This window comes from Phyllobates terribilis, unplaced genomic scaffold, assembly GCF_046119375.1.
Source record: "Phyllobates terribilis strain yellow unplaced genomic scaffold, ASM4611937v1 Scaffold_1__5_contigs__length_1240528914, whole genome shotgun sequence".
Lineage (NCBI taxonomy): Eukaryota > Metazoa > Chordata > Amphibia > Anura > Dendrobatidae > Phyllobates > Phyllobates terribilis.
In genome coordinates this window covers 857,149,739-857,162,473 of record NW_027362761.1, presented here as the reverse complement: position 1 = coordinate 857,162,473, position 12,735 = coordinate 857,149,739, and the positions used below count along the sequence as shown (strand labels likewise).

Sequence of the window (12,735 nt, the reverse complement as noted above, 5' to 3'; positions counted from 1 at the left end):
CTCCAAAGACCTGAATGTTCCTGTGTCTTCTGTGCGCAGTGTCATCAAGAAGTTTAAAGCCCATGGCACTGTGGCTAACCTCCCTAGATGTGGACGGAAAGGAAAAATTGACGAGAGATTTCAACGCAAGATTGTGCGGATGGTGGATAAAGAACCTCGACTAACATCCAAACAAGTTCAAGCTGCCCTGCAGTCCGAGGGTACAACAGTGTCAACCTGTACTATCCGTCGGCGTCTGAATGAAAAGGGACTGTATGGTAGGATACCCGGGAAGACCCCACTTCTTATCCCGAGACATAAAAAAGCCAGGCTGGAGTTTGCCAAAACTTACCTGAGAAAGCCTAAAACGTTTTGGAAGAATGTTCTCTGGTCAGATGAGACAAAAGTAGAGCTTTTTGGGAAAAAGCATCAACATAGAGTGTACAGGGAAAAAAAAGAGGCATTCAAAGAAAAGAACATGGTCCCTACAGTCAAACATGGCGGAGGTTCCCTGATGTTTTGGGGTTGCTTTGCTGCCTCTGGCACTGGACTGCTTGACCGTGTGCATGGTATTATGAAGTCTGAAGACTACCAACAAATTTTGCAGCAAAATGTAGGGCCCAGTGTGAGAAAGCTGGGTCTCCCTCAGAGGTCATGGGTCTTCCAGCAGGACAATGACCCAAAACACACTTCCAAAAGCACTATAAAATGGTTTGAGAGAAAGCACTGGAGACTTCTAAGGTGGCCAGCAATGAGTCCAGACCTGAATCCCATAGAACACCTGTGGAGAGATCTCAAAATGGCAGTTTGGAGAAGGCACCCTTCAAATATCAGGGACCTGGAGCAGTTTGCCAAAGAAGAATGGTCTACAATTCCAGCAGAGCATTGTAAGAAACTCATTGATGGTTACCGGAAGCGGTTGTTCGCAGTTATTTTGGCTAAAGGTTGTGCAACCAAGTATTAGGCTGAGGGTGCCAATACTTTTGTCTGTCCCATTTTGGGAGTTTTGTGTGAAATGATCAATGATTTGATTTTTGCTTCATTCTCTTTTGTGTTTTTTACTTGCAAGCAAATTAAATGAAGATAATACCAAAGAATTTGTGATTGCAATCATTTTCAGGAAGAAACTGAGTATTATCTGACAGAATTGCAGGGGTGCCAATACTTTTGGCCACCACTGTACAATACACAGACATGCATGCACACAAACATATACACAGATATGTACACATACAGGCATACGTACATATACATACTTAAAGACAAATTCACAAACCACATATAAACAGACATAAATATATACACAGTCATACACAGATATTCACATCATACATGCAAACTCACAGACATACAGACACATTAGAAATATTTTTAATATGAGGACGCCAGCAAGAAGCCTCGCTCACCTCCACCTGTCCAGCTCTTCTGGAATGTGGCTGTGGAGGACACGCTGCTTGATTACTATCACTTAAACAGGAATGGCGACGCGCAATGCACTGTGTGGCTGTGGCTGCTAGTAGTGACGCGGACGGGTCGGGACGGCGCTTTTAATTTTGCTTGTGCATCTTCCCGGCTGTGCTAGGAAATGTTGTTATATTTGCTTATGTGGTAAAAGTACATGAGATTTTATATTCTATGATTTTATATTTGCCCTCTGCTTGACTAGGGTAAAACAGTGTACATTTGTACCCAACAGATGTACACATTAGCTGCACTGAGGCGCAGGCATATAGTACACCGCATACATCCCATGATAGATTATACATTACAGCTGTCTGTACCCTCCTTGTACTGAGCAAACTCCTCCACACATGTGTCAAAGGAGCTAATATACCTGTATGGACGCCGGCAACCAGCTTCGCTCACCTGCTCCTGCCTTGTCTCCTGTCCAGCTCCTTTGGAATGTGGCTGTGGAGGCCGCGCTGCTTGATTGCCATCACTTAACCCCTTTACCCCCCAGGGTGGTTTGCACGTTAATGACCAGGCCAATTTTTACAATTCTGACCACTGACACTTTATGAGGTAATTACTCTGGAACGCTTCAATGGATCCCCCTGATTCTGAGAGTGTTGTTTCGTGACATATTGTACTTCATGATTGTGGAAAAATTTCTTCGATATCACTTGCATTTATTTGTGAAAAAAACGGAAATTTGGCGAAAACTTTACATCAGCACAATTTTGGAAGTAACTTTTTTTTATTAGGGAGCTATAAGGGTTAAAAGTTGACCAGCGATTTCTCATTTTTCCAACAAAATTTACAAAACCATTTTTTTAGTGACCACATCACATTTGAAGTGACTTTGAGGGGCCTTTGTGACAGAAAACACCCAAAAGTGACAATTCTAAAAACTGCACCCCCCAAGGTGCTCAAAACCACATTTAAGAACTTTATTAACCCTTCAGGTGCTTCACAGGAATTTTTGGAATGCGGAAGAAAAAAATGAACATTTAACTTTTTTCACAAAAATGTTACTTTAGTCCTATTTTTTTTTATTTTCACAGGGGTAACAGGAAAAAATGGACCCCAAAATCTGTTGTGCAATTTCCCCTGAGCACGCAGATACCCATATGTGGTGGAAAACCACTGTTTGGGCGCACAGCAGGGTTCGGAAGGGAAGGAGTGCCATTTGACTTTTTGATTGTAAAAGTTGCTTGAATAATTAGCAGACGCCATGTTGCGTTTGGGGAGCCCCTGATGTGTCTAAACAGTGGAAACCCCCCACAAGTGACACCATTTCGGAAACTAGACCCCTCAGGGAACTTATCTAGATGTGTGGTGAGCACCTTGAACCCCCACGTGCTTCACAGAAGCTTAGAATATTGAGCTGTAAAAATAAAATTTTCACATTTTTGCAATAAAAATGTTTTTCAGCCCCCAATTTTGCATTTTCAAAGGGTAACAGGAGAAATTGCACCATGCAGTTTGTTGTGCAATTTCTCCTGAGTAATCAGATACCCCATATGTGGGGGAAAACCACTGTTTGGGCACACGACAGGTTTTGGAAGGGAAGGAGCGCCATTTGACTTTTTGAATGTAAAATTTGCTTGAATAATTAGCGGACGCCATGTTGCCTTTGGAGAGACCCTGATGTGCCTAAACAGTGGAAAACCCCCACAAGTGACGCCATTTTGGAAAATAGACGCCTCAGGGAACTTATCTAGATGTGTGATGACCACCGTGAACCCCCAAGTGCTTTACAGAAGTTTATAACATGGAGCCGTGAAAATAAAAAAATCAAACTTTTTCCACAAAATGATGTTTTAGCCCCAATTTTTTTATTTTCACAAGGGTAAGAGGAGAAAATGGACCCCAAAAACTGTTGCACAATTTCTCTTGAGTACGCCAATACCCCATATGTGGGGAAAATACAGTGTTTGGGCGCACGGCAGAGTTCAGAAGGGAAGGAGCACTGTGTGACTTTTTGAACGTAAAATTGGCTGGAATTGAGAGCGGACGCCATGTCGTGTTTGGAGAGCCCCTGATGTCCCTAAATAGTGGAAACCCCCCACAAGTGACCCCATTTTGGAGACTGCACCCCTCAAGGATTTTATCAAGGGGTATAGTGAACATTTTGAACCCAGAGGTACGACAGAATTTGATAACATTAGGTCATCATATTGAATAAGTTGTCATTAGTCTTGAGCGCAAGTGCTCGCTACTTGAGTTTGCATCGGGTACTCAGGTATGCACCATGTATCGCACATGCTTGAGTGACTTGCTCGAGTCCCCGCTCGCATGTTTCATGGTTATTAGACACTCAAAAAAAACCATGCGGGGATCGCTCGTGCATGGCAGGCAATCCCCATGAGTTTTTTTTGGCCACGAAGCATATGGGGCTGAGACTCGAGCATGTCACTCGAGCACCCGCGATACTCATTGCATACCCAAGCACCCGATGCAAACTCAAGTAGCGAGCAATTGCGCTCAACACTAATCATCATATCGTCATCTTTTTTTTTACTTTTGAAAAAAATCCCAACCCCCAACCCTAATAAAAGCCCAACCCCAACCCTAACTCTAGCCCAACCCTAACCCCAACCTCAACCCTAGCCCAACCCCTAGCCCAACCCCAACCCTAGAGTTTATTTTTTACGCTGTTCCTCGTGTGGTATAAGTGATTAGACAACTTTATTCTTCGGGTCGGTGAGATTACAGCGATACCAGAATCATATCTGGTTTTTATGATTGACAGCTGTCACACACTAAAAGACGCATTTTTTGTAAAATCTAGTTTTTGCATCGCAATATTTTGAGAGCTATAATTTTTCCTTATTTTGGCCGACAGAGTCATGTGACAGCTTGTTTTTTGCGGGATGAGTTGACGTTTTTATTGGTACCATTTTCAGGCACGTGACATTTTTTGATCGCTTTCTATTTCGATTTTTGGGAGGCAGAATAAACAAAAACCAGCAATTCTGGAATTGTTTTTATGGGGTTTTTTTATGCTGTTCCGCGTGTGGTAAAATTGATAAGGTAGCTTTATTCTTCGGGTCAGTACGTTTACAGCGGTACCACATTTATACAGTTTTTCTATGTTTTGGCGCTTTTACACAATAAAAGCTATTTTATAGAAAAAAAAATTTTTTGCATCGCTTTATTCTGAGAGCTATAACTTTATTTTTCAGCTGATGGAGCTGTATGGCGACTTGTTTTTTGCGGGACAAGATGACATTTTTAGCGGTACCATTTTCATGATGATAAAGTATTGTTTTTTGCTTCGTTTTTTTTTATTTTTTTATTTTACCGTGTTCACTAAAGGGGTTAACTAGTGGGACAGTTTTATAGGTAAGGTCCTTGCGGACGCGGCGATACCAAATATATGTACTTTTATTGTTTTGTTTTGTTTTTTTCATAATAATATTTATTGATGGGTCCATTATAATTTTATTTTGGTGGATTATTTTTTATTTATTTTTTTAATATTTTTACAATTTTTTCCCATTTTTTAACACTTTTTGGACTTTTATACTTTGACCCACTATTGGAACTTTCACTTTTTACATTCTGATCGCCAGTATAGCATAGGGATGGAGCACCATCCCTGTGCTATACAGGCTGTCAGCGCTGCAGATGCAAAAGATACTTAGGTCATGCACTGCGCATGACCATAGTATCTTCCTGCTGTCTGGTGACCCGGATGTTGTCATGACGACATCGGGTCATAATGGCAACATCCGGGAAGCCGCGGCAGACAGCGCTGGAGGCCGGGAGAGGAGGTGAGTATTGCGATCACCTCCCCTTGCCCCCGCAATGCTGCAATTGACTTCGATCGCAGCATTGAGGGGGTTAATGTGCAGGGAACGGTGCGGGAACTTCCTGTTGTTGTTTTTTTAACAGCGCTTTTCCTGCAATAAAACCCTAATGCTGAAGACAGAAACTCATGCACTAGTAAACAGCAGTAAATAATAGTTGTTGGAATATATACAATAATAAGCATTATTCCAACATCCTCACTCAACAACTACTTATCATGTTGGTTCCATAGTGGTTCTGAATTCTTGGCACTTGGAAGTGGCTTTGTCATAACATCAGTTATCATCTGGCTAGTCTCGAAATAAACAAATTCAATTATGCCACGTTCTAAGTGCATGGATTTGCATCATGCCCTCAATTACTTGCAAGTTTTTTCACAACATATCTAAGAAAACTCCATTCACATTCAATGTATTACACAATATCATACAGAAAACTTGAAATTAATCCTCATCACATGAACTTGAATTTATGATGGATCCATGTAGTAGATAAGAAGAGAGTACTGTAAATCCCAAATAATTGTTACTTATATCCATATTCATGAATCCAGATGCATATTTATACCTGGTTTTAGTTCCGTCACTTGGTCACCAACACTTTCAACCACTCCAGCACCTTCATGGCCAAGAATAACTGGAAAATGTATATTTTCCATATCTCCATGCATCGCGTGATCGTCGGTCCGACATATTCCTGAACTAAAAACCTGCATACAAAGCAAATAATAATCTTTATACATTTAGTATTAATGTTCAGTAGTAAAACTGTCACAGGCTTTCAGAGCAGATTTTTGATCCAGATTTCACACAAATAATGTAACAATATACAGTACAATCTACATAAAGGAGGATTGTCACTACAGAGCGCAATGTTTGCAATGTACTACTGCAGGAGTTGTGTATGGCTAGTTGTCCCTACCCAATGTTGCATGGGACTAAAATTGCCTATTATGAAAAAGAGAGTACTATATCACTGTTGCACCCCTTTGGATTACCAGTTTCAGGAGTTCAGTTTTGTAAACGAAAAACATGGATGAGTAATCTAGATGTGTTACTGCCATGAGAGGAATAAGAATGGACACATTGAAATCACAGAGTTTTAAGTGGCCCAAATGAAAGTTTTACTTCTAGTGCACTCATTTGATTATTTGATTCATTCCCTGTTTAATTTAATGTATCTCCATTTGTACTGAGTGACAAAAAGGTAGTCTGATATTTATTGGGGTATTCTGGTATTAAAAAAAAAAACTTAACTCCTTTTGAAAGTATGCAGTATAAAGAGAAAATTCTTAATATATAGTTGTTAAATATCTTCTGTAGTTTCCCAAATCACTCCCCACTTACTGGCTACAAATTTTGTATATAATTTGCTATTTAACTTTCTGCCTAGGGATACGCCGGTATTTTCACTTCACTTTGCTCAGTGCCAGCACTTGGAGTTATAGGCGGGAATAATGGGGAACTAATGCATTGGCCGATTCTATTAATGGACGAGGATATTGGTAACATGGTCGACTCAAGACCTATGATTACATATAAAAAGGGCAGATCCCTTAGGGACAGATTGGTCCACAGTCACTATATGGGCCATATGGGGAACAAAAAGCTGAAAAGCTCCATAACTGGCTGTTTTAGATGTAGTGGATGCGTATCATGTAAAGTTATTACGCAAGGGAAAGACTTCATAAGTAATGTCACCGGAAAAACATTTGTTGTCAAACATTTCATTAATTGTAGATCGAAGGGAATTATCTATATGGCTAAATGTGTCTGCGGAATGGAATATATAGGGAAGACAAAGAGAGAATTGAGAAGAAGAGTAGGAGAGCACCAAAGAGATATCGCCCTGAAAAGAGATACCCCCCTGGCAAAACACGTGAATAACGTACATCCGAACAGTAGGGATATAATACGCTACATGGGAATTGACAAAGTTACGGCCCCACCAAGAGGGGGCGACTGGGACAAACTGATCCTGCAAAGAGAGACGAAGTGGATCTTCAGAATGCGGACAACGGCTCCCTACGGCCTCAATGAGCAGCTGTCTTACAGGCCGTTCCTATAGATATAGGGTGAATTAGGGAGAGGAGTGTAGGGACAGCCGTCGAGGAGTGGGGGCGCCATTTGCGCAGGTTTATAGGGTGCCAACCTCCACTGTCAGGTAGGGATATTACTTCAGGTGCTGAATAGGGATGTTTATAGGTCCCCTGGTTCCCTACATACATTCATAGAATCATAGAATCATAGAATGGTAGAGTTGGAAGGGACCTCCTGGGTCATCTGGTCCAACCCCCTGCTCAAAGCAGGATTCACTAGATCATCTCAGACAGATTCCTCTAACTCTCCAACTCTATGAGGTGCGGTCCCTCTCCATCCTTCCCTTATGTTCCCTCATATCCCTTCATACCCCTCTCCTTCCTATTTTTATATATTTTTTTGTTTCTGTTTTTGTTATTTTTCTTTCATCACTATTTTGGGTTTAAAGTGCGCTCCTGGGGCTGGGCCGTAGCTTCACTGTGCGATTCTGGACCTATGAAGCATTTCCAGCTTTCTAACCACTGGGGTAAAATGAACGCGTGTTTTATATATACCGCGGTACATATGGTATGTTGCCAGGATAAGTGCCAGTTATTATATGTTCTGGACACTTTCCATGGCTTGGGATATTCATGGATGAGACTCCTTTTATGGTGACATCCAAAGCAGGATGCCGGCTGGTGATCCTGCGTGTCCCCTAGCTATCGCTCCGTTATGTGCGAATTTTCCTTGTCTATGACGCGCATACCGGAAGTGACGTCTGCGTGTCACGGCCGGCATCTGCGTTCCACATACCGGATGTCAGGTGACCGGAACCGGAAGTGACACGATTATGAACAGAGCGCGATTAGGATTCAAAAGAGGATCTAATAGAGCATGAAGTAGCGCTGTCTGGTGAATGAGCTGCGCGACTTTGGGCAGCGTGCATACCGCATGTCCTCTTTTTTCTTTCCCCTGATGAATAGCTAAGGCTAAGAAACGCGTCGGGAGCGGCATCTGGGGAGCGGTATTTGGTTGGTGACCTTATGAATTTCGGTTCACCACCATCATATGGAGCCCCCTCTGGGATCCGAGAGCATGGACAGTCATCAAAATTGGTGAGGATGTTCCATTTCTATATAGCAGAGTTAAATGGCCACCATTGATGGGGCGAGTGTTTTCATGTTCCCATATCTCAGGGTGAATGTCTTCATGTTCCCACATATTGGGGTACAATAAGTTGATATAGTGTACTGTGGGCTTCATTATCTTTTTTCCTATTTGCCATTCCTTCCTTGGTTTGTGTTAGAGATGTAATATGCTTATATGACATATATCTATATCTCTGGAAGTAACAATATATGGAAGTTCTCTTGGTTATTATATACCACAGGCAGTCAAACTGTGTGTTTTTAGGTCCTTGCATTTGGCATATATTTTATCTAATGGTATTAAACGTTAAGTTTTAAGTTTCTATAGAACTACACCTGCTGGTATCTATATCTACTTTTGTGTAGTTGTTTCTATTATCCCCGTTGCTGCATTTTTCACAATATGAAATGCACAAAACTATGGAGACTGCGGAAAAGGAGAGCAGCCTGAAGAGGACGTCAGCAATGTAAGATGTGAACCGTCTCCTACCCACCTGGTCTGCGGCTGGAGCACATAGGGGACAACAGTGTGATATAAAATGGTAATTATACATGTGTGTGGTGAGGTATTAGCCTTGTACTGTTGCAGTGTGTGCAATGACCCTGCAGAATTATTTTGAGTTTCTCTTCTAAATGCCAGAATGGCATTTTAATTACAGAGCTGGTGGCAGCAACCAGAATATTCGCCCCAAGTGAAGAAAGGTCTCTATAGCTTTACTGACACTAAATATTGTTACCTTTATCCGAACTTCATTGGCTTTTGGTGGTTGCACCTCAATTTCTTCAATGGCAAGTGGCTGATGTGCACTCCAAGCAATAGCGGCCCTGCACTTTATAACCTGCAATACATTAGATGAGAACAGATATGAACAGAGCTTTCTGTATTGTATTTATACATATAGTCCATGGAATAAAAAAAAACTCTATTTCCCGCTGCATAAAATCAGTTAGGGCCATATAGCTCAATAGAAATGTGATACATTGTATTATGACATCTGAGCAGATCTCTACCCAAGCTGAAGCTACAGAGAGCATGGAAACTCCATACAGAGACTACATGGTTGGGTTCTACACTCCTGAGTTTAGATAAAGTAATGCTACAGGACATTTGTCAACTTGCCTAGACAGTCACACAAACCTGGTTGTAAAAGGGAAGGTGCTTGATAAAACTTAGCTCTAAAGTGGATGTTCCTGAGTGATCTTGGGGTCAATCTAAAAAAGAGTACTGCAGAGGGTTGTTGGATCCACTTAGCATTTCGGCATCCCATGACCCAGAAGTTTTAACCCAGCATTTGCTAAAGAGTTGGGTGGTGTTACTGACACTTATCAGCATACTTGATAATAAGTGTTATTTATAAAAATCACCATTCTGTTCCTGTTCATGATTTTCTTAAACAAAAAGGGCAGCCACAGATTGGGGTAGATAGGTTTTAAGAGATTTTCTGTGACAACAGCTTATTACATTTTTGGAATTTACATGCAGTCAGAATTTTGCTCTATTCCTGATCTATCCACATGGTTATGTTTCTGGTTTGTGCTTTGAACAGAAATTAACCTGTCAATCACGAACAGCCCTGGATGGAGGAAGCAGGACTTAGACAGCAGCTCTTGGAGCACTCCACGATGAATGGTGATATCATGGCCTGGAAGCTCCAACTGGCAGAGAAGCCAGATCTCACAGAAGGAGCATTGGCTGGAAGTGTTTCATCTGACCACACATCCCGAGAGCGATGTGCTGCAGACAATGACATTGGCTGTATGTTTGGCATCACTGTCCTGCTGCAGAATAAATTTGGAGCCAATCAGATACCTCCCTGATGGTATTGCATGATGGATGTGCCTGTATTTCTCAGCATTGATACACCATATATTATGGGGTAGTGCAGATGTGTGAGTATGCTGTAGAGCATGCTGCGAGTTCATTCAATAGTTGGATCACGCGCACCCATACAAGTTTATAGGTGTGTGTGAAACATCGGACTGAACTTGAAGGACATCCGAGTGCAGTCCGATTACCACGGACACAGAGAATGGAGAAGATGGAGAAATTAAGTTCTCCGTCTTCCCCGCACCTGTGCTACGATTCTCTCATGCGAGAGAATCGGATCACACTAATGACACTCGGCTCCGTCTCTGACAGAGTTTGATCCAATTGACTTTAGCATAATCGGCCCAATTCTCTCGCATTCAAATAAACTATATATACATTATTTGTATTTCTCAGCTTTGAAGACAAAGGAATAGGTAACGTTGAGGATCGTAGATGCACACATACACTCACACAATTTTTAAGGCAGCCTAGCCTTCTAAAGAGCTGAGATGCAATTACAGGTAAAAAAATATAAATTATTTTTTTGCAGTAAAAATTAGCTGATGTATTTTCTTCACCACGTTCCTCATGATTTTTAAGATCTCTTCTTGCTGTCATTAAGTTGGACCTTTCATTTTGGATAAAATTTGGTTGTGGTCATGTGATGATCACACAGTTGTTTCGATACATATACTATATAACAAGCTGAGCGCCTGCGTGCCCATCACATGAACTGGAGAGATTGTTAGCAACAATGAAGAGTTTTATTCAATGACAGCAGCAGCGATTTTGAAAACCATATGGAATTTATACAGACAGTATATTTAAAACAATGTTTAATTTTACAATATACAAGGATAGCATTTATTTAGTGAAACTGCAAAACTTTTAGGCTGCATGCCTACGATCAGGAATAACAGCGTTTTGGACCCAACTCACCAGCGCTGCGTCCAAAACGCTGCGTTCTACATTAGAAGCACAGTGGATGGATTTATAGAAATCCTGCGCTGCGTCCAAAACGCTGCGTTCTACATTAGAAGCACAGTGGATGGATTTATAGAAATCCTGCGCTGCGTCCAAAACGCTGCGTTCTACAAGCACAGTGGATGGATTTATAGAAATCCCATGCCCATTGTGCTTCTATTTGACACTGCGTAAACTCACCCGTGGCGTGGCTTTACAAGCCACAGTATGTTAATTTCTGTTGCGGAGATGCTAGTCTCTGCAACAGAAACTTCCCCAATAGAATGTATTGGATGCAGTAAATCTGCATTGTTCAATGCACACATGTGTATTTAACTGCGTGATTAGAGGGCAGCATTTTGGAAGCAGCGAAAATACGCATCATCCAAAGTACTGCTATAGCCTGATCGTGGGCACATAGCCTTAAATATCTTATACCGAATTTGCTACCTGAGTCGCATAGTTTAACTAAACAGTCTAGCTTTTTCCTTCAGTATTACATGCTATTCTATATAAATGTACTTAAAGAGAACCTGTCATAAGGATTTTATACCCCAGACTAATGACATATATGTAAAGACGCTTTAATGCTGATTAAATCCTTACCTTTTTGTAGAAATCCATTTTGCTGCTTTAGGGAAATCCGTATTTGAAACTTTATGCTAATGAGTTGTAAGTGCCGTGGGGTGGCCCCGCATTTACAGTTCTCCTTACTCTATCCCTATTCACCACTGCCGCCTGCCTCCTGTCTTTGACTGACATGTCACTGAAACATGAGTGACATGTCAGTCAGTCAGGGACAGGAGGCAGGTGATGGAAGGAGAATAGGGAGAGTGGTAGGAAAATTGTAAGTGCATAGCCCACCCCACTGCACTTACAACTCATTAGCTAAAATTTCAACTATGGATTTCTCGAGTAGCAAAACGGATATCTACAACAAAGGTACGACAAACAAGCCACTCACAGCATTGCTTCTTCCAAATTACCGGTAAATGCAGCAGTAAATGCAGCCTGAGCCTTTATAGGTATCACATTGTGAACAAAATCTTTTCAATTTCCTTTTTCATCTGCATTGTAACTCATTGTTATATGTAATATTATATGTTAAATTTCCCCAGATCTTACTTTTCCTGCAGTCTGCATTCTTACAATAGGCCTTCCTGGTGGTAGGTAGTGGCAGAAGGGATCACTCAAGGTTCGTGAACACAGATCTGTTTCCTCAACTCACTCTTTGTCAAATGTTGTAAATCCCAGCGGCTGCTGCTCATGAATTCTGATGAGCTCAGGGCATTTTGTACATAATTGCACAATATGTTGTGGCATCAAATATTAATACTTTAATTAATGATTATCTCTACAGCTCTCAGCAATGTGTGCAAAGATCAAGATCAAAACTAGAACATATTAAGTGCTTATTTTGATAATTCAGTTTAATATTAGGGAGTTTGTCAGCCCAAACTGCCACCAAAAATGAAACACTACTACGAATAAGGGCGCCTGTTTGCACCAGAAACGCATCAGTTTCACGCATTCACTTTCACATGGATTTGTTAATTTT

At 41.3% G+C, this 12,735-nt stretch overlaps 1 protein-coding gene across 2 annotated transcripts in view; it reads right to left on the bottom strand.

Annotated features, from left to right (window-relative positions):
* The window catches only part of LOC141153714 (alcohol dehydrogenase 1-like), a 163,503-nt gene extending 151,032 nt beyond the window's left edge, over positions 1 to 12,471 (bottom strand). The window contains exons 1-3 of one of the 2 annotated variants that reach the window (XM_073638783.1): positions 12,303 to 12,471; positions 9,142 to 9,243; positions 5,803 to 5,944 (exon numbers count right to left, since the gene is read on the bottom strand). In XM_073638783.1, coding sequence (XP_073494884.1) covers positions 5,803 to 5,944; positions 9,142 to 9,243; positions 12,303 to 12,320 — 262 coding nt within the window. In that variant the 5' untranslated portion in view covers positions 12,321 to 12,471. Of the gene's footprint in view, positions 1 to 5,802; positions 5,945 to 9,141; positions 9,244 to 11,783; positions 11,999 to 12,302 lie in introns of those variants that run through there. The other variant, XM_073638793.1, reaches the window with a different exon arrangement.
* Positions 12,472 to 12,735: the final 264 nt, after the last annotated feature.